The 22,113-nt window shown below is 53.1% G+C and overlaps 2 protein-coding genes across 2 annotated transcripts; both read right to left on the bottom strand.

Moving 5' to 3' along the window:
- Nucleotides 1-4,530: 4,530 nt before the first annotated feature.
- On the bottom strand, nucleotides 4,531-12,217 carry DRG2 (developmentally regulated GTP binding protein 2). The gene is made up of 13 exons (XM_061346517.1): nucleotides 12,054-12,217; nucleotides 10,877-11,037; nucleotides 10,165-10,254; nucleotides 9,032-9,092; nucleotides 8,042-8,132; nucleotides 7,587-7,659; nucleotides 7,347-7,437; nucleotides 7,075-7,172; nucleotides 6,445-6,521; nucleotides 5,968-6,056; nucleotides 5,257-5,315; nucleotides 4,790-4,843; nucleotides 4,531-4,707 (listed from the first exon to the last, which is right to left on the bottom strand). Exons 1-13 carry the CDS (start codon nucleotides 12,115-12,117, stop codon nucleotides 4,621-4,623), a joined length of 1,095 nt encoding a protein of 364 aa, XP_061202501.1. The 5' UTR covers nucleotides 12,118-12,217; the 3' UTR covers nucleotides 4,531-4,620.
- Nucleotides 12,218-14,448: 2,231 nt separating this feature from the next.
- GID4 (GID complex subunit 4 homolog) lies at nucleotides 14,449-21,826 on the bottom strand. The gene is made up of 6 exons (XM_061346504.1): nucleotides 21,551-21,826; nucleotides 19,215-19,274; nucleotides 18,251-18,358; nucleotides 17,433-17,534; nucleotides 16,325-16,455; nucleotides 14,449-15,204 (listed from the first exon to the last, which is right to left on the bottom strand). The coding sequence occupies exons 1-6, from the start codon at nucleotides 21,791-21,793 to the stop codon at nucleotides 15,141-15,143; spliced, it is 708 nt and encodes a 235-aa protein (XP_061202488.1). The 5' UTR covers nucleotides 21,794-21,826; the 3' UTR covers nucleotides 14,449-15,140.
- Between the last annotated feature and the right edge of the window lie 287 nt (nucleotides 21,827-22,113).

Raw genomic sequence — 22,113 nt, 5'->3', positions numbered from 1 at the left:
GAATGTGGCAGCAGCACAGCCCTGCAAGCCTCCATGACACCATGGGGGTCTCTCCTTGCTGCCCTGAGCACCCATCACACCCCTGAACTGGCTCATTCCCATCCCCTCCAGCTCCTTGCTCCAAATTGAGGATGGGGACCCAGCACATCGCATCCCTGCCCACTGGATGCTGCCCGGTGGCAAGTGCTGCCACAAGGGAGGTGCTATGGGGAGGAGAGAGGATGGAGCAAATACCAGGCATGAGGCATCCCTGGCATGCACTCAGGAATGCTGCCTGGCAGCTCCAGAGCCAGGTCACAGCCTTGTGCCATCACCTCAGCCCCAGATCCAAGCACAGAGTCCCACAAGGCTTGGCTATGGTGCGGGGCAGCTTTCCCAGGGCAAACCAGCCCCGAGACACAGGGAATTTGGGGGAAAGATGGTTGGAGACACGGAGCGAAGGGCAGCAGGATGCTGCTGGGAGAGGCAAAAGGTGGGATACGGAGGGATAAAGGCAATGAGCACAGAGATGAGGGGATCCGAGCCCCACAGCGCTGCATTCACAGGACCAACATCACACACAAAGGCGGAGGAACGGCAGGACCTGGGATGCCAAGGGCGGCATCACCCCACAGGGGACCCGCAGGCACTCACCTGGGGCAGCCTAAGGCACCCGCATGGCGCTGGTCGTGCTCTTGGCTTCGCTCCCCATCAGGGACCGTGGCTCCGCGGCTGCCGCAGGACCACGCTTGCTGCAGGCGCTGACACCCAATGCATATTTGATGAGCGCTATTGTTCACAGCTCCATCCGTGAGCGCAGGGACCGGAGCTGATCTTCCCTCGGCAGGGCCGGGAGCAGCAGCTCTGGTCCTCCTGTGGTCCCATCCACCTCTTCCTGCTACCAGTGACAGCCCCCAAACCCCTTCCCTCCGGGGGTAGATCTGTGCCACCTCTGCCATTGAGCCCAGATGGGAACAAACGGCCCCAGAGCAGCGTGAGTTTAGGAGAAGGCATCATAGGGATGGACACACACACACACACCCTTCACATCCTTCTCCATAGTGAAGGGATTTGGACACCCATCATCCCCACAGCACCATCGGGGTGAGCAGGGCGTCTCTACCTGCTTCACAAAGCATCCCAGTGCCTCAAAGCTCTGACACCAGCTCCCTGCATCACACCAAACTGGAAACCATATTCCAGCAGCGAAAAGAGCCCTTTCTCCTTCTCCAAAGGCAGGGAGCGCATCCTGCTGCAGGCTCCCTCCTCCTCCACATCCCTGCTGGAATGCGGTGGGTATTTATTATGCTGATTCCTCAGAAAGCGAGGCCTTAACTGCAAATTACAATCAATAGCCCCAATCCCCACGGGGCAGCTCCATCACTGAGCAGGCTGCAACCAGAGGAATTCAAACCTATTTGCCAGCCATAAATCCTCCTCTCGGCAGCCTCCCGATGGCTGCTCGGGGTGACCCTTGTCAGCATCTGAAACAATTAAGCTGTCACTGCGGAGCGTGCCTCTTATCTACAGCCCTGAGCAGCACTTGAGGATGGCAGCGGTGATGGGGCCGAGGCGAGCCCGCCCGCACTAAGTGTCTCTCATTGAATTAAATGAATGGATTTGGAGGCAGAGGCTCTTTTTATTACCTTGCAAAGCGATTCCTGACTAAATTACGCTCTAAAAGGGAGCGTTCAGCCAATCCAAGCTGCTCGATTGCCTGGAACAGGCGCTCGAAACAGAGCACGCCTCGGGCCGGCGCTGATGCCGGGGTAGATGGAGGGGGGCTGATGGGCTGTGTCGAAACCGATTCGCCCTGCTTCCCACCTGGAGCGATGCCCAGCGGGGATGGAAGGGGTGCTCCAGCAACAGGGCAGGGTCCATGCAGGAACTGAGGAAAGCGGAGTAAAGAGCAGGGAATGGTTAAGCGCAGGTTGCTCTATGGGGTGATGCTCTACGAGCATCACCCAAGGCCATACAGCAGGGAAAAGGCAGATGATGCTCTATGGGGGCAAACTTAAACAGGAAGATTTAGGTTGGGTATAAGGCATAAAGTCTTCCCTGTGAGGGTGTTGAGGCGCTGGCACAGGGTGCCCAGAGGAGCTGTGGCTGCCCCATCCCTGGCAGTGTTCAAGGCCAGGTTGGACACAGGGGCTTGGAGCAAGCTGCTCCAGTGGAAGGTGTCCCTGCCCATGGCAGGGGTTGGAGCTGGATGGGCTTTAAGGTCCCTTCCAACCCAACCCATTCTATTCTACCCAACCACCCCGCATCCTCCCACCAGAACCTTTCTCCAAACCCACTCAGCAAGGATGCTCCGAGCATCCCTCAAAGCTAGAGAAGGGTCCAGCCAATCCCATAAACCTCAGGAGGCTCCAGAACAATCCTAATGCTGCAGATGGCCCCCCTTGCCCTTTGGATCTTGCTTTCTGAGGATGCAGAGGCATCATGAGCCAAACCTGCACCCGACTGCAATGCTGGCAGCTGCTAACGTCAGTGCAGACCAATTAGGGAAGCCGTCTGGAAAAGTGAAGGCTGCAATTAAATGTGCCTTCCAACACAGCCATAAACTGGCTTGCGAGGAGCTACTCTCACTAAAAAAAGAAGTTATCTTCTTCTGCCTCCGCTATTTTTACTTCATCCCCATTCCAAATTTAATCACCTACCAGGAGTTCATCTGGAACGGGATAAAACACCCAATTTCCTAAAGGAAAAGTAATTAGACAGCGGGTTTTTAATGGTGGATTAGTCATTTTGACACCCAGACACATGGAGAGGCAGGCACTAACCAACCAAGGACACGTTCCAGCAGGTAATGCTGAGCATTTCAGCCTCACACAAGCAGCAGGTATCTTCCCAACTCCACATAGTGCCCAGCCTAAGGATGGAGCCCACCGCTGTGCCAGGGCTTGGATGGGAAAGTCAGAAACCCAGGGACAAAACGGAACCTAAAGAAGTCTTTGTGTGGGTAACTCTGTGCAACCTCGATGGGAAATGTAAAAGGCAAGTGATTTGGAACAGCATCCCACCCGATTGACATGGAGAAGCTCCTGCTTTCCACAGCTGGGATGCGGCTGATTTGGAGCTCGTTCTCCACTTGCTGCCTCCGTGGCCTGGATTTGCTCTTGCATTCCAGCTGTGAACAAAGGCAGGAACAGGGGAGGGAGCTCACAAAGCCGCCTTCTTAAATAGGTATTACACACACTACCTAAGCTGTCTCCATCACTCATCAAGTGCCCTCCAGCCTCACAATCCACTCCCTGCTACAACCTCCTGCAGCAGCATCCAGCACTCCTCAGGTGGGCAAAGGTAAAGCAGAGAGGTAGAAAGCACCCCAAAACCACCTCCCCACTGCAGGCAGACACCCACGGCTCACATGAAATAGCAACTTTTATTTCCTCAAGTAAAATAATCCTTCCATTTCTGCTCGATCAGTGGGTGAGGGATGGGGAGGAGCACACAGGAGCCCTGCTCAGACAAGTCTGCCATCAGCCCTGTCCTCGCAGTTAAGGATCCACATCAACCCAAACCCCCTTTTTTCCCCCCCCATGAAAGAAAATAAAAGCTATTGGCAACTCTTGATCCCCGAAGGAAAGAGCTGTTCTCTATCAGGCACTCTCAATTGTTTAGCATCAGGATTGAAGGGAAAAAGCAGGATTAGAAAAAGCCCGGATTTCTGATGGAAAACAGCCAGACAAGCAACAATGGTTACAGGGTTGGGGTGAAACCCATGGCATGGGGTGGTACTTGGAGCTCAGAGAGCTGTCACTGGAACTGAGGGACATGACTGAGAAAAGAGGAGATCTCCAGCAAGACTCCTGAGGACCAGTGGGCAGGGTGAGCAAAGGAGCTACTCAATGAGCAATAAGCCCCAAGTGATTCCTCACTGCAGACCATGGCTCTTTGATCGTACTCTGCTGCAGTTTGGCCAGGTTAATTCATCAGCAAAGCTCCATTCCTCACCCCCGTCAGTACCAGTTGGAGCAGGGGGTCCTACAAACCCTACTGCAGAGCTAAGGAGAGGCACAGAGAGCCACGTTCTCGTGTTAAACTCAGGTGGGACCATGATACATTCACCAGGGGTTGTCTCAGATGCAGAGACCAAAGTCTCCAATGGTGAATGCTGCAGAGACCATGATTCCAGTGGGCAGGGGAGGGAGAACTTCGTTTTTGTTTCAGATCAATGCTTAACTCATGTGAATGGATAAGCAGCAAAGCATCAGCAGTGTTCCCTCAGCCCTGGCTTCCCTGTCCCAAAGCACAGGGCCAGACCTGTTCTCACAAACCCACTGGTTAAGCCAGCCACACGGATCCATGTGCAAACCCTGCCCCTGCTAGGAGCAGGACATCCCTACCTGTGGGAACTGTGACATAGAAGAAGTGGCTCTTATTTCTAGGAGACAACACTTCACCTGATGGAACCTCATCTTCCCCATCCCCACCTGGGTGTACAGCAGAGTAGCCTCAGCTTTTGCCTTTCTCCAAGAGAAGGAGCTTCACAGAAGCCCTCTTGGCTGTGGAACACGTCTCCCCTTTCCTTTTTCTTTCTCTTTTCTGTTTATTTCTTGTTTTGTTTGGTTGCTTTTGCTTTTATGTGGTCAGTTCCAATCGTAGTGATCAAAGACGAGGCCAGGCACCAGCCATGAGTTACTTCTTTACGATCTGAATGACGTCTTCGTGCTCCATCATATGGGTTAAGCCCACTCTTTGAGGGCTGTATTTTGTGCTTGTCCCCTTCAAAGCAAAAAGGGAAGAAGGTTAAGAGGAGACCAGAGACAGCAGAGGATGTGGATGTCATTTGCTGCTAAGCACTTACCCACACCAAGGCATACTTGAACTGGCTGGCTAGCGACCTGTGGATCCGATGGCACTGCAAGAGAGGCACTGTGTGAGGCAGTTCAAGGACACTGCTTTGCCTTTACAAACAACCTACTCAATACCCAGGAAGGAAAAGCAACTCAACTCTATGGTGGAAATGACAACAGTGACTTTAGGAGCCAGTTAATGGCATTGGAAGAATACAGAAGAGACACACAGGAATCACCAGCCCCAATTCCACTGCTCCCATGTACTTCTTCACTGGACTGCATTCAGTTACCTTTTTTAGCCTTTCCTAGCAGCTAGGAAAGCCACCTGAGGCAGGTGGGATCAGGAAAGGTAACAAAAGGAGAAGCCCAGGTAACACTGACACATCCTGAGCTTTATGAAGCACAAATCAGAGCAGGCTCCAAGAGGAAGCTGCCTTCTACAGACAAGGACACAGAAAAGATGCAGAGAAATTACCACATGCTCCACAGAGGCCCCTTTCCGGAGAATGATGGCATCTGTAAAGTCTGGTCTCTCTGTGGATAAGCAGGAGAGGGAGGGAATAAGAAGCATTTGATTTCCATCAAGTGGGTTCTAATATGCTGACACAACCTCACCTTGCCTTGTGCTTACTACTCCCAAATTCCTCCTCCCGTTACACTTGCCCAGACAAACAGGCATTGAAAGCAGCAAATCTGTTCTGCAGACACCCCAGTACTCACAAATAATAAGGAAGAAAGCAGGGAGCTTGCACACTTTATTTCCTTGTATCATGATACAACGGTTTGGTTTGGAAAGGACCTTAAGATCATCCAGTTCCAACCCCCTGCTATGGAGAGGGACGCCTCACATTAGACCATGTCACCCAAGGCTGTGCCCAGCCTGGCCCTGAACACTACCAGGGATGGAGCATTCACCACTTCTCTGGGTACCCTATACCAGTGCCTGACCACTGTCAGTAAAGAACTTGTCCCTTATGTCCAACCTGACCTTCCCCTGTTTTAGTGCAGAGAGATAGGATCAGGTGGAAGAGAAAGCATCTCCCAAGAGCTGAAAGCTGCTTAGGGAGAGCATAACTGCAGCATTCCCAAGACACACGAGCTCACTGACAGCCTGTCAGCCCCCAGCAGCCTGTCTGAGCACTGACCCTTTGTGCCTTCCAAACCTGTTCAGCTGATGGCCACTTACGTCCTCGTTTCTTGGTGTAGATGCAGGTGAGTGCCAGGTATTCCCAGAGCTTCTCCAGCAAGTAATCCAGGTTCAGTTTCATGCCACAGCTGCAAAACACCAGGAACATCTCCGTTGTTTATTGCTGTTGTGATTTAGGAGAACAAGGTGAAGCATCTCACTGAGGGTTAGGGGACAAAGAGGAAAGCCTTTAAAGAGGCCACTAAAGGAAAAAGCCCAAGGTGAAGTAACTAAATAGAGCTTTCAGAAGGGTGAGCAGCTTCGGAGCACCAAAGCCCCAGCCAGATATAGCAGCACTTCTAAACCAGCTTAGATTGGCTTACTCTGGTCTGCAGACAGTGTGGAGAAGCCAAGCAGCCTGCCTCTGCAGGGAAAGGAAGCTTGGAAAAAGCCCTTCCTTGGGAAAAGCTGGAGAAAGGGGTATGGAATGAAGCAGCACACCATCTGGGCCAGGACATCAGTGTCACAGGCTCCTACCTGATGACAACACTGTGGGGCCGCCGAGCAAGACGATCCACCTCCTCCATTGATATCTGGTCAATCTTGTTATAAACCTAAGGCAAAGAAGAAACAACACATCCCTTAGGAAGTCAATTCAGCAACACTGCAAGGAAGTAGGATATGTACATGCAGGTATCATGCATGGTAAGGCATGTACATGCAGGGTAGTTCCAGCACCTGAAATAGAAACTCAGCTCCTGTGAGCCAGAGGAGAGGCCAAGGCTCTTCATAAAGCAAACTGGTTTGCAACGTGTTCTCCAGTACCTTTGGTTTCACTACAGACCCCGTTGCTACCAGAGCCATTACATGACCTCTGGCACATGGGACCAGTAGTGAAACCCCAGGCACAGAGCTTTGCAGCACAGGAAGGCTCCGTGCCATAGGAACAAACCCCATGCTGCTCCACAGCAGGCAGCCACAAGAGGGCACAGAGAACACACACAGAGCACAGCCACCCATGGAAAGCTTGTGAAAAGCTCCCTGTGGAGCTGTTTTCCACTTCTTAACCCCCAGATCGTTACTGATTTAGGAACCAGGAAGATCCAGTGTTTGCTTCAGCACAGGCTGGAGGTGATGCTGTGTGCAGGCTGCTCCCGAGATACTCACATAGAGGCACGGCATGTAGACCCTGTTGCCTACGATCACATCAATGAACTCATCAGGAGAGCAATCCTCTCTGAACAGGACCTCAGCGTTGAAGATTTCTGAGGTGAACATTGTCAAGGCCCAAACCCCAACACATCCACGCATCACCGGGAGCCAGCGGCCTGAGCTGGCTTGGCAATGCTGGCTGTCAACACAGCAAGCACCAAAGGCACTGCAAGGCTGTCCCACGCCATGCTGATGGCTTAGGGGTCTCCTATGTTAGGAAAGGATACTGTACTCATGGAGGATGAGCTGCACCAGCTTCTCAGAGCACTGAGTCAACGTGACAGTTGAGTTGAAGGAGATGCCTCCACCCTTCTTCGGCTGCAGGGAGGCAACAAAGAGGCTTAAGAACAGTGCAAAATCCACAACCCTCCTTCAGTCTGTCCAACACAAGGGGCAGCACGCAGGGATCTCAGCTCTGAGCAGGCAGCCACACACATCTGTGCTTGCAGCAGCCCAGGAAACCTCACCTTGAAGTAGATATTTGGTTTGCTTTTGTTCAGCCGGATTCCTACAGACTCCAGTTCTTTCTCCAGCAAGGCCCTGCAGGGACACTGCACGTTAGTACCTGTGAGAGTGAGCACGGTCAGGGGACACCCATCCCTTCCCTTTTTGACTCTCCCATTGATACAGCCTTTCACTACAACCTAGAAACCACAGCTAATACAGGACAGTGTGTGGTGGAAATCTAAGTGGACATCCCCATCTCCAAACAGACATCCATAGGGAACAATCCAGCTCAGGAGCCCAAGCCAGTTAGCTAGCACACTTCTAACAGAGTACAACCTCAATAGCTTTAATACTGGCTGCCCAACATGCTGGGAGCACAACACTTGAGGGAGCTGGTGTGTTCAGACCCCACAGCACATGGGAGCCCCTGAACCTGGCCACCCCATAGCTCCGCAGCCCAGCAGCACATACTCACCTCTGTACCTCACCCTTCGTGGCATCCAGCATCATAATAACCACATCTGCTGTCCTGGCCACAGCTATCACCTGCCGGCCTCTGCCCTTCCCTGAGGACAGAGGAGATGGCCACGTCAGCAAGGAAAACCAGCTCTGAGGTCTGTGTCAGAGGAGGGCTGCTGCTTGGAAGCAAGGAAAAAGGTCCTGCAGTAGCTGCCCTGGCTGCAGTCAGCTGCTGGAGGGCCCTGAGGGACTCTACCTGGTCCATCCATGCTGTGTTATGTCCAACACAAACCCTCACAAATACCCTTTACTGCTGCTCTGCCACAGGATACAGGAATCAGTGTGTGCAGAGCTATTGTAGTACAGCTGCATGGGTGGAAATGACATCTGTGACAGCAGGACACACATCCCCACACACGTTATGGCAGCAGCTCCAGATATGGGCCTAGGGTTCCTGTGCAGAAGGGTTCAATGTACTTTCTGGTCCCAAAACAGAAAGACCTTATTAACCAGGCCATGCTCCTCCAAGAAGAGACCATTGGGAGATTATCCTCAGCTCCCTAAAGCATCTTCTGACACAGGCAATGTGGGGACAATGACAGAGCCAGCACCCCCTCCCATAACCAGGAGTCATGGGAGGACTGGCAGGCTCTCAGTCAAAAGGGGTTACTGCGTAGCTGTAATTTCCCCCTCCGCCTCTCCAGCATCTTTCTTTAGACTTCCTCTGCACCACAAAACAGATGAGCAAGATAACACTCGCACAGGAAGGTGAGAAGAGCCTGCCTTGCTTTGGCTCCCACCTCCAGAAAAGCAGCTTTCTGCTACATATAGAACCATACGTGGGCTCTGGGATAAAAATCGTGCCTCACATAAGATCAAGGACTCTCCAAATGTGGAAAACCAACGTGGAAACCATTGGCCCAGGAAACCTGGTAATGTGTGAGGCACCGCAGGTACGCAGCTGAGGGCAAAGCCCTGCTTGACATGAACACATCGATCAGCCAACCTTGCGCTGCTCCTTCGATGATGCCAGGCAGATCCAGCAGCTGAATGTTGGCTCCTTTGTACTGGAAAGGAAACAGAAGGGTGGGAAGTTGAAAGCCTTGTACAGGGCACCTGAGCTGCCTCAAAAGCCCCAAATACATGGTGCAAAGCCTGTAGAGAGCAGAGTTGAATGAGCCTGACAGAGTGGGACAGCCCTGCATAGTGCTGATGGCTCTGTTTTGGCAAAGCCACCTCCAGAGTGCTTCCTATGAAGCTGTGTGCAACACACCAGCTCCTCAGCTCCTAAAGCACCACAGCACTGCAGCTGGACAAAGCACCAGGGAGAGGGGAGAGACCTCTTCCCCTTGGTCTAATGAGGAAGCACAGGAACAAGCAAGTGCCACCACCTCTCCCTGAGACAGCTCAGAGTTACTCGGATGTGCTGCAGGTCTTACAGCAGCAGGAAGCAATGGGAGGCTTTCGTTCCATCACCAGATCTGTGGGGGCATCAGCTCCCATGTTGTTACTGCAGCAAAGCCCTCTTAGCAACTGCATGTGGATGTGTCACAATATTAGTGTTTGGGTTCACACCAATACAGTTGCCTTCATTATTTAACTCTGCTTTGCAATTCAGACCCTGCTTTTCTCATTCCTCTTGAACGCTTTGCAGTTTGATGCCCTTTGTCATTTGCTTTGCTGACGGATGCTTAGCCCACCGCTAATAAAACTCCTCAAGGACAGGAGGAGTTGTGTTTTTCCTTCCAAAATTGATCACAGTACAGATTGCCTCTTTTAAAGCTTCATTAAAAACAAATCTGTCAAGGTTTGCAGCCATCTGGTCAATGCTGCCAATAGCGGGTAGTAGAAACTCAGCTGAGCATTGTCGTGGTGCTCCGGTCAGTCCAACAGCAGTGGAGGAAACCCCACTCAGACAGCCAACACTGAGGAGTTAGGGAGTGAGGGAAGTGCTAAATCAGCACTGCAGGTTGCACAAGACCTGCAAGCACTCACCATGTCCTAGAGTTGAAAGCAGAAGCCAGCAGAGCCCTTTGGCTATCACTGGCAGCACAAGCGTAACTGGTGCAAACAGACACACCAGCGTGGCTGGGGTTCTTGCTGCTACTACTATGTGGAAAGGAGGAGAATCCTACTCACTTCTATGACTCCTGGGATGCACGTCAGGGTTGTGAACTCGTAAGAGGCAGCTTCGCTGGCGGTTGAGGTCATTAAGCTCAAGAACGTGGACTGAAAGGCAAGAGATGAGCATCACTAAAGAGACACCAACGAAAGCAGAACAAGCAACACCAAAGGGTCCCTCGGCTCTTAGGAGCTGGGTTCTGGCTGTTCCAGGCACAGGGATTAAAGTGGCGATGGGACAGACAATGCTTTCCTGAATGATGGTAAATCATCGGGGACTGGAGCGACAGGACAAGGGGTGATGGGTTCAGACTAAAACAGGGGAAGTTCAGGTTGGATATAAGGAAAAAGCTCCTTACTGTGAGAGTGCTGAGGCACTGGAATGGGTTGCCCAGAGAAGCTGTGGCTGCCCCATTCCTGGCAGTGCTCAAGGCCAGGTTGGAACTGGATGATCTTGAAGTCCTTCCCAACCTAAACCAGTCTGCGATTCTATGATTCCATGGTGCTCCCACCTATTTTCTCTGCAATGCTGTGGCTGGGCAAGACCAATCTTCAGGCTGGTGCCACAGGGCACAAGAGGAAGGCAGGTTTTCCCTACCCCTAACCTTCCGCTCTCAGCATACAACCACCTCCTGTTAACTCCTGGCAGGGAGGTGAGAGGCGAAGAGCTGATGGGTTTCTGCTTTAGACACTGCCATCCCAAGCTGGCCACGCAGAGGCTCTCACTGACCTTACCCACGGAAGGAAAACCGATCAGTGCCACACGGGCATCTCCAGATTTCATCACATCGAAGCCTTCTCCCTTCGCAGCCGAGGATTTGGAGGGCTCTAGCAGCTGAGCTCTGTACTTTGCAAGCTTCGCCTTCAGCAGCCCAAGGTGATACTCGGTGGCTGGAAGAACAGGAACACGACACCCAGTTAACACAAGCGGGTGGTAACTCACTGCTAGACCCCTCCTAACAAACAACACTGCGGTTCTTAGTCAAGGTCTTAAGCACTGCCACGCGCTGCAGCATCTGAAACACTGGGCATTGGGAGCTAAGCTTTGGTAACCTGCCCATAAAGTCAGGCTCAAGGGGAATGAGCAGCCAAAAGGTTCCTTAGTAAAAGGAGGGAGCCAGAGGGAGAGCAGGGGCAGGAATGAACAGTGAAAGGAGCCAGTTAAACAGAGAGAGAACACAGGGGGAACGGCTGCTCCAGGGCAAAGACCCCTCCTTACCCGCAGCCACGTTTAACGTTATAAAGATGTAAGACTTCTTTTTTCCCTGCTTTTGTCAATTTTTAAAGACTTTTGACTTGGAAGTATTTTACGGCCTTATTCTTGGCAAAACCCAACAGATTTAAGTTAGGTGTTAGCAGGAAGTTCTTTGAGGGTGCTGAGGCACTGGCACAGGGTGCCCATAGGAGCTGGGGCTGCCCCATCCCTGGCAGTGTTCAAGGCCAGGGGCTTGGAGCAAGCTGCTCCAGTGGAAGGTGTCCCCGCTTGGAGCTGGATGAGCTTTAAGGTCCCTTCCAGCCCAAACCCAGGCTGTGATTCCATGGGAATACTTCACATTCCCACCCGGCCCAGACGAAGAGGAGGCAGAGCACTTTGTCACAGAGACGGGCACAAACGCCAGCGCTTTCCAGCGTTATTTGTTCATTCCCCACAGCAGCGGGGCTCAGGGCTCCCAAGGGGAGCTCTGCTCCACACTCCCCTCTTTAAGCTATTCCAGCACCACCCAGGCCCCTTTTGCACCAGCATCACTTGGCCTCCTCCCCACAACCCAGACCAGAGCCACCGAATACCGAGGGTCACTAATATGGGGGGGTAACTAACACCGGGGCCCAACGGCGGGGGAACAGCGGCTGCAGGGGGGCAGACCCCCCATTCCCCCCATACCCCCCCCCCATTCCCGGCCCCGTACCTTTGTTCTTCTGCGTGCGGGCGATCTCCTTCTCGATCTCCGAGATCTTCTCCAGGATGCCCATGGCGGGGCCCGCACGCCGCTGCCGCTGCTCCGGAACTGCCGCCGGGCCCCGTTCCACTTCCGGGTTGAGGGAGGCGCTGGGGCGGGCGGAGCTGTGCTCCCGCCGCGCCGCTCCGGCTGCCCCCGTGCGCCGCGCGTTGTGGGTTCCGGGTATCGGGGGGGTTATCCGGGGATAACCGGGGGGAAGGATGGAAGTTAATGGATGGGGATTATAGGGAGAGCTCTAAGGAAGGAGGCAGGATGCAGAGGGAGCCCCTCCGCTCCGTTAATGAAGGCCAAACCCTGCGGTTAAGGCAATCAGCCCCATCCTGGCAGTGCTCAACACCACGTCAGAGCAAGCTGCTCTAGGAGAAGGTGTCCCTGCCCATGGCAAGGGTTGGAATTAGGTGGGCTTTAAGGTATTTTCCAACCCAAAACAGTCTGGGATTCCGTAACTGGATTCCTGGAGAAATCCCATTGGGAGAGGAGGAAGCACAGCTCTCCCGCTGGAATGAGAAGCGCTTTGGTTGACAAACACACACGGACACAGAGCCCTTGAATACAGTTCATGTTTAATTTGGATGTTGATCGCTCTGCAAAACACCTCCTGTAACACCTTATAGAGACATCACAAGCTCTCCCCACACCAAACACCCCATCTCTGACCCCCAAAGCCCACACCGGTTCTCTCTCCCCACACCGGGACATACAGAACACCTCTCCTGAGCTCAAACAAGGCAAAAGGAAAACCAAAATGAAGGTTTATAGGGGGGAAAGCTCCGAGCACCAACATCTTCCTCAGCTCCACAACCTGCTCTGTGCCTGCCACACACATCAGCATCACCCCAAGTGTTGGCTTCAGGATGGTGGGAAGGAGACGGCACAAAGTGGGATTCTCCTTCCCCATCCTTGGAACATACCAAGCCTCAAAGAAAACCCTTCAGAGGTTTTGGGGTACTTGGACATCTTAAACAATGCCAGGACCCTTCCTAACCCAGCTCCTGCCAACAACCAGCATCAACTCAACTCAACCACAGCAGAAACCCAAGTGTCACACCCTGGGAAGCACAAGGAGGTTGGTGTCACCAACCAGCATTGCACAGAGAGCTCCAGAGGGCTGTAAAGAGCCTCTGGAGCTGTGGCCCTGCACCCAAACAGCACCTAGGAGGAGGCTTCACCCCATGCTTGGTCACAGCAGAGCACCACTGAGGCTTCTGCCTCTAAACCCAGCACCATCCGTGAGGAAACCCCTCTCCCCATTGCTAAAGGGATGAGTTTCTTTGAGCAGGATAAAACAGGAATGTGCTTCCCAACTGCTCTCCCCTTCGTGTCTCAAATCGCTCTCTCACTTCCCCCTACTCTCCAAAGCCACCTGCAACAGCCAAGACAATGCACATGCTTCCCTCATGGCATGGGGGACTCCTGCCCCATGGAAGGGCCAGGTCCCCCCTTCTCCCAAAAGGGGGTCTCTCCCCACTTGTGCTGGGGAATAGGATTCATCCGCAGCAAACAGCGCACTCAAAGCAGGCGATTCCTGCATCACCTCCCAAGACCAGCTCAGCTACTTCCCAAATCACACAAGATCCCAACTTGGAATAAAGGAAATGGGCTCTCCAAGACCTGAATACTTTCTCTTTAAGGCTTAAAGTAGCAATTGAGCTGCTGCAATAAACCAAAGGAAGCAAGGGCAGCTCAAAAGAAGAAAACCCAAACCACCTTGGTGCTAGGCACAGGGAGGCTTCACTTCCTCAGCACCCACCTGGCTAACTCCCAACACAAACCTTCTCAGAGGGGTTTATGCTTCAAAACCAGCCAGAAAAGCTCAAACTAAACCCTCAAACAAGCCCCACAGGGGTGGGACAGTCACATAAAACATACAACCGAGGCCGAGTGTTAAAATGTCTTTAAGAAACCAAACCACACGCGCATCACACACACGCTTTGGCACAGGAGCCTTAAGTTATCACTTGAAACATTCCAAGTCAGAGGAGAGCTACTTGGGGGTGGGTTTTGTTGGGGTATTTTTTTGCCTTTCCTTGGGTTTTTTTAGCCCCATAAAAAGGTATCAAGCAGCGGTGGGGAAGCACAAGGAGTGAGTGCAAATGCTGCCCTGTTCCTATGGTGCTGCTCGGAAGCAGGCGGCTGATTACAGACACGTCTGGAAAACTAACACAAAACATTCCTGGTTTTCAATGTGAAAACTGTAAAATGCCATTGAGTACTTGTGCATTGGGGTCCTTTGGAAAAGGAACCATAAAAATATATATATATATATTTAATAAAAGTCTCTTTTTTTTGTCTTTTTTTGTCTTTTACCCTTAACTTAAGTAAAGAGCAAATATACACCTATAAGCAGAGTTCAGATCCACTTTACTGAGAGCCTGGAAGTCCATACATCAAATTAATTCCCAGTGGCTTATCCAGACACTGGAAGAGCTCCCAGCTCCAAAGGGCTGGCATTCCTGAAAGATCTGCAGCTCTGGCTAACCTCCTCAGCCAGCACAAAGCAAAGACTCATTCCAGCCTCATCTGCCTCAGCCAATGCTCCCCCAACACGCTGCAGGCGAGCAGAGCCCCCCCAGACACACAGGACCCGGTTGTGGGAGCAGCAATCTGGGCAACAAACCTGAGTCCTGGCGATTTCAACCCATCTCCAGGCTGGAAGAATGAAAATAGAAAGCACCCAGCTTGTGTTTTCTTATTACTCAGAGGGCAAACCACTGATTCCAGCTACTGAGGAAACAGCTTCCAAAGGAGAGCCGGGAAGAGCTTCAGTGATAGAGAAACTAACTGTGCAATAAGAAAGTGCATTTAAAGGTAGCTCAAAAACCAGATTAAAGATCAAATCGCCACTCGACAGGAGGGAGAATCAAGCTCCAGCAGCCACGCTCCTTGGGCTGGGTGAGTTTTACATTCAGGCTCTGTCTCGCGAGTCCGAGGGGCAGGAGAGAAGCATTCCCGTGCTCCGACAGGGACACAGTTCTCCTGGCAGGCCATGCTCTCCTGCCCAGTTTGCTTCTGTGTGGTACCAGTTCCAGACAGCTGTCATCGGAATTCATAGATAGGAGCACTGTGCTCAGGAACGTGAGTTAAATTCAATGACTGATACCTGGGAGAGAAGGAAAGAGATGGATGAAGAGGATCACATAGAGCAACAGAGCTCCCTCTAGCACTTGGCAGGCCCCAGGGCACACAGCCTGGTGGGTGGCTTTTCTCTCCCCTTTTACAGCCTCAGAGGTGTTCAGACACCCAACACCCACTTACCCACAGTGCCAAACCCCTCAGCATCATGCCTCATTTCCATTCCCTGAGATACCTGCAGGCAGGCTGTGTTTGAGGTGGGCTCTGGACACCTTTTGAAGTTCAACAACTTTCATGTTCAAACGGTGTTTGCTGTGACTGCAAATCACACTCGGGTCTTTCAAAGCTCAGCTCGAGGGGATCTGTCTGAAAGCCTCCCAGGTACTTTCCCTCCCTCTGAGAGCTTCAGCCACCCTACAGATTCACTTGCTGTGTGTGTCACATTCGAGGCTGCCAGAGGGAAAAGAGCTCGCCACAGCTCACTGTCAGATCCTTGCCTCTAATAAGACACCAACTGACTCTGACTGTTCCTTTGTCTTACAGCAACACCCCAAGGGCCTTGGACTACAACACACTGGCCTGACAAGGCTTCTGCCTGAAGGGAGCAACAGCCAAGCTGTTACATGTGAGGAGGCACTGAGCTCGCTCTCAGAAGCCCCTCTGACATCCTCTGAAGGGGCAAGGCACAGAGAAGCTCAAAGCCTCAATCACTGAGCAAAACACAAGCTGAGGGAGCACAACTCCACACATGAGATGAGGCTGCCCCATGCTCATCTTTCCTCACAAGAGGGCCCTGTGAGCACTTGCACTGGAGACAAGGCTTCTGGAGGGATGCTTTTAGCGATCCATAACTTGTATCTGCTTGCCTATGTACCAGAGCATTGCTTTGCTGAGCCACAGCACACCTCCAGACCTTGTACCTCCCCTGCTCCACCTCACCAGCCCAATTAGTCCCCACCATGCAGAAAGAGCAGCACTTTATACCACACAGATGGGCTGCAGTAGCTTGCTCTGGCCAAAAGCATGGCACACACCCCATCCCTTCTGCCCCGAGGTCCAGCCACCAGGCTAAACCCCCTTCTCAGCCCAGAGAAGCACCACCTGGACACCCCTAGGTTTGAGGAGCAGAAGAGAGGAAGCTTCCTTACCATTCTGAACTCCTATGGTAGTAATAGCCCTCTATAGATGCTGCTGACTTCTGGAAGCAGATGTAATAGAAACCAGCAAAGGAAGCACCGCTGATGTCTTTGATGGTGTGATCTGGGACTAGGAACTGCTCCTGTATACAGAACACAGACTCTGGTTTAAAATGCCAGTCAAATATAACCCCCTCCCTTCAATGTGTCCTCCCAAACTGAGCATTGGCACCCATTAACATGAAGGCATTCCTGGCTGAGCACTCCCTGAACCCTCAGCAGCCCAACACACAGAGACCAGTGTGTTCTTTCACCACCTGCCACTGTAGGCATCCTACAGGGGAGCAGACAACTGAGGACAGAATCTCTTAGAACAAGAGGGCATGAGATGAGTTTCAGCTCAAACCAGAAGCCATTTGCAAAGCCAGCAATCAGAGCCTGCTGATGATGCAGAGAAAGCTCTGGGGAGACCTTACAGCCTTCTAGGGGGCTTAGGAGAAAGATGGAGAGGCTTTTTATCAGGGCATCTAGTGATAGGAGAAGGGGTATCAGTTTTAAACTAGAAGAGAGTAGATTTATATTGGGTATAAGGAAGACTTTCTTTGTTGTGAGGCTGGCAAGACACTGGCACAGATTGCCCAGAGAGGTGGTAGATACCCTACCCCTGGAAGCATCCAAGGGGAAAAGCTGTCCCCCAGTGGGGAAGTGGTACCAGAATGACCTTCAAAAGCCTCTTCCAACACAAACCACTCCACGTTTCTATCATTTCCTCCCCTTGCAGCTACACAAAGCTCATGTAAAGAGGGAAGCCTCAGCCCAAGTGAAGAACAGAGAGGTGCAGACTGTCCAGTTTGTGTCACACACACAGGGACTGAAGACACCAATTCTCTCATCACCAAGCAAGAGTTTCCTGTTGTGTTTTGAGTCATGACTGCAGCCCTTCAGGATGCAATTAGCTGGCTAGACAGGAGTCACACTGGAATTCGCAGCTGTGGTGGGTTATGACGTTGGGAGGATGAGATCTTTCATTAAATCACCAGAGCTGACAAAGCTTCCAGGTACCACAAGCCTCTGTCTGTCATTTGTAAGCTCATCAGAGAAGGAGACGTGTGAAGTTTACCTTCCATCTCATGAAGACATAGTCCCCATTTTTCAGATCCTCATAGTCAAAGTCATCAGAGTTAAATGTTTTTGCATACTGGTAAAAAGCCTGGAACTTCCCCTGAAACACAGAAGAAACCATTCAGGATGCTTATTCCAGCTCATTGGTGCCAGCTGCTGTTTGGGAAGCAAAAGCTGTTACAGAACAGGACCTGCTCACCAAAGGGGCTCTTCCCTTGGAGCTATGCTAAACACATACCCCAGGATGAGCACAGGGGAACACAGAGAATTGATTGCTGGACACCCACAGCCATATCCAGCCTGGCTGGAGAAGCTCTTACACTTCCAGAGGAAGCTATTTTGACAGAAACATAATAAACATCAAAGTATGGCAAACAACAGCAAAGGTCAAGGTGGGGAGGCAATGAACTGCTTGATCCAGAGCACAGGCACACCCGGCCCTGAGGTGGCCAAGACACAGATACCAATTGCCCTGCCTGCGCTAGAGAGGCACCTTCTCCTTCTCCACTCCATTTTGTGATAAACCTTCAAATAAGAAGCACGTTCTCCTTGTTGGGAGGTAAAGAGGTGGGGGATTGTTGCTGCTCCCTTCCAACCCCAGGATCAGCAAGCAGAAAGCAGATAACCCATCCCCTGTCATGGATCACAGCCACCAGCCTGCTGGTGGAACCTCTACCTGCAAAGATCCCAGTGAGGGAAGGAGGGAGACACTCAAGATGTTTCTAGGCCATGACAGCTCTGGCATGGGCACACACTGCACCTCACCTCCAGAGCAGCTGAACTGAACCCCCATCTGCTCCCCACAGGTTTATTTACCCAGTGTTTCCGATCCACATCTTCATCAGCATCCCACTTGCGTGTTAAGAAAGGGTGTTTCTTACTGATTATTTCACCTTCAAAGAAGGTGGTGAGGGTTGGATATTCCTGGGAGACAAGAGAGATGGATGAGAGGTCAGATTTGTCACTTAGAGCCAGAAACTCACACACACACAGGGGTACAGGCACCCAGCAAGAAGCCACATCTCCCAGCAGGAGCTCTCAGCCCCCCAGTCACTGACTGGTCCTGCCTCACACCTCCAGGTCTGGTACACACACACACACACACACACACAAAGCCTCCATCCTCTTATTCCAGCCCCTCTCTGCCTCTCTATTCACTCCCTGCAAGCAGGAGCTGTGTCAGAGCTGGACTGTGGGGAGTCTCCTAGCAGGACACCCAGCCCTTGCTGTGTGACTGCTCCAAAGCCCAAGGCCTGGATTAAGACACCCAGGGCAGAAAAACTCCTCTCCAGCTTTGCCTTAGCACTGAATTAGGAGAGCATGGGCAGGGAACAGCAGACTCAGCTGGGGTGAGCAAGCTCCTCCAAGCATTACCCCTGGGAAACAGCTCTCACTGACTGTCCCACACCATGAGCAAGCTTAGAGGGTGGATGGGAAAGGAAATATGTGAAGATCTGACCATTCAGGTCCTCCTTTCTTTTCTTTCAGCCACACAGCACCACTGGTAGGGTGCCTAAAGCTGCCCTCAGGGTCAGATTTGGTCTGCTCAACATTATGGGATGCCAGACAAACTTCCCACTCCCAGGACTCCCAGCCAGGCCCACTGTACTTGCTCTACATGCCAAGCACAGACTGAAGCTGTTAAACTGCTTGGTGGTGAAATCTACTCCATGCTCAACCCCTCCACTTCCTATTCCTAATGGCAGTTTCTCCCACCCCACCGGGAACAAGCAAAGCCTTTACATGCATCTTTTCTTGCTGTTTTGCACTTAACACTCACCTCTGTAAGGCCTTTAATCTTCAAGTATCCACAGAGATAGGAGTTTTCCATATCCACATGCTAGAAAAGAGTGCAAGATCCAACCATAAGCACAGGCAGGAAGGCACCCAATTGATCCAAAGCAGTTTCTGACCCCTGCAAAGCTAATTTCAGTCCAGCTCACTGCCCAGTGCTCACACTGGCAGCCCTTCCCCACGGCTGGGAATCACTTGGAATGATCATCTAGAGGTGCTGAGTTCACCTCTGACATCCCTGATATCACCCTGCCTGCTTCCAGCTCCATCACGCTGAGGCAGCAGCCTCTTCCCAGGTCTCCAATAGGAAGCAAACCTTCCCCTTCCACCCAGATGAAGCCAACTCAGTTTTCTCCAAGTGAAAGCACCACTGACTCAATCACACCCCCAGCCCCACATCTCCCCATCAACCACCAGCACTGAACAAGTGTTTGGGTTAGAGAAGAGTAAAAAGCATCTGATTTAATGGAGATAATCCAGCCTACAAGAAAACACAGCCCTGAGCTTTGCCCTCTGCTTATTTAAAAGGCCTGACCCACACCTCACTAACTCGCTTCCCATAGAAGCATAGAACAGTTTGGACAGGAAGGGACCTTAAAGCTCATCCAGTTCCAACCCCTGCCATGGGCAGGGACACCTTCCACTAGAGCAGGTTGCTCCAAGCCCCTGTGTCCAATCTGGCCTTGAACACTGCCAGGGATGGGGCAGCCACAGCTTCTCTGGGCACCCTGTCTCTCCTGGCAACAAGGTGCACACCAAGGCCTGCTCAGAAGCCAGATGAGCTCCCATGTGCTTTGAAGGAGGCCTTTCTCCCAGATCCAACACTTTGATGCCACCCTTCTTTGGACTCCATCTCACTGGCTAGGATGCTGCATGGGTTCCATGATCCTTTAAAAGCAGGGGGTTTTCCAAGCGTTTCCCACCATCTCCAGCTCCGTTCTCAGAATAAGCAGCAAGTTACTTAGGGAAGATGAAGATGAATCTTCCCCACCTGTGCTGTGGAAAGCGCCATTTCCCTGCGCTTAGCACAGGGAGAGCAGCAGCAGCCACCTCTCCTCAGCTGACACACATGAAAACAGCAGCATTTTTTGCACAAAGGCACTGCCAGCCCCTGCGTGCAGTGGAGCTGAGCAGCCATAGGATGTCCCCACGGCAGCAAACCCCGCCAGGTAACATCGGTGCTGCTGGAGCTGGTTCAAACACTCCCCCCTCTGCTAGCCCTGGGGCTCCCCATCGCACTGTCAGGCTTCAGCACTGCCCTCACTACATGCTCCTGTGCCACCAAAGCGGAAACAAAGCTGTGAGCAGTGTGCTCTATAGGGAAGCATGTCTCAGATGGCTGCTTGGCCGTGTATTAATGACTGCACACCTCACAGCTCTGCCCAAAGCGAGCATGCCAGGGCCTGGGACTAAAAATAAAGCACACAGGGTGACAATGACTGCAGGAGGAACGGCCATAGGAGCCAGGGGACCCATTCTCCAGCACGCTACAGCTGTCTGGTTGCATTCCTCTCACAGACAAATCACCACACCTCACCTCATGCTCCCTGCGGGAGCCTCCAACACCACAGGGATGGAGGACCCTGGGTCCAGCTCTGCCACAGCCTGGGATTGGCTCCTGGCTCGCTGGTCATTCCCAGCCAGGCCTGAAATACAGGCCATCCCAGGGGAAGGGCTTCTGAGGACACCACCCACTCTGAGCTGCGTTCTTACCCTTCTGTCCTGCATGGCCACTCCACAGCCTCAAGGGAATGGGGAAGGGAGGAACCTTGCCAGGCCCAAGGGGAATAGGGCACAGAGGTGAGGGGAAAGGCTTGAGTGCAGTGAGCTCTGCTCAGGGTTTGAGGGCAAGGGAGCAAAGCGGTGGCCCTGAGGGAATGGAGCCTCTCCTGGGGCCTGAGGGTAACAGGACACTCTTTTCCCCTTATCCCCAAAAGAGAGTACAAACGGTAACAAGAGATCCCTGCAGAGCCTCAGCCCTCAGAGCTGTCACTGGGCTTTATGGAACCAGGAGACTCACAGGAAGGGCCTCTCCAGGCCTAAGGGGAAGTGAGGCTGCTGGGAATGGGGACAAAGAAGGGGGTTTGTGTGTGTCCCCCAGCCATAGGCCTCAGTGGGGCTCCAGGGACGGGACACAGCACTGCGGCTGCGTCCTGAGGGAGCCGGGGCCGGGCCTGAAGGCAGGAAGGCCGGCGGCAGCAGACAGGGCAGGCCTAAGGGAGCCGGGAGGAGGTGAAGCGGGGCTGCCGCGGCCTGAGGAGACGGAGGCCCGGCGAAGCGAGGGGGGGGGGGTAAGACCGCGTCCTCGGTGCTGCCCCTCACCTGCATGACGACCTCCACCTCGTAGGCATTGCCCTTGCTGCGCTGCTGCCCGCGGAACTTGGCGCCGCTGTACAGCAGCGAGGTGGCCACGCCGGGCTGCGCCGTGTTTATGGGGGGCGGCGGCACCAAGCTGCTGGCGGCCGCTCCGGGCGGCGGCGAAGCGGAGGAGGAGGAGGAGGAGGACGACGAGGCCGAGCCCGCCGCTGCCCCGCCAGCGCGGCACCGCTCGCTCCTCACCGGCATCTCGGGGGGGTCCCCGGGCGCCAGCGTGGCCGGAGCCGGTGGGGACCGAGCAGGAGAGGGGGGAGACCGGGACTCGGCTCCGCTCCCCTCACGCCGAGGCCGCCGCCACCGCCTGCCTCACTGAGGGGGCTCCCGTCAGCGCCTCCTCGCGCTCCTATTGGCCCTCGTGGCCGCTGCGGGGGGGGCGGTGCCGGGCGCTGATTGGCTGCGGGCGGCCGGCACGCGCTTCCTCCCGGCAGGCGCGGCCGCGGGGTGCTGCTGGGAAATGTCGTTTTGTTCCGCTGGCGGCGGAACGGGGTGGCGGAAGGGACAAAACGCGT

This window comes from Neopsephotus bourkii, unplaced genomic scaffold (genome assembly GCF_033783945.1).
Source record: "Neopsephotus bourkii isolate Nb327-2 ecotype Australia unplaced genomic scaffold, CSIRO-AGI_Nbou_v1 NB_39, whole genome shotgun sequence".
NCBI lineage: Eukaryota > Metazoa > Chordata > Aves > Psittaciformes > Psittacidae > Neopsephotus > Neopsephotus bourkii.
This window is presented reverse-complemented; position numbering and strand designations above follow the sequence as displayed.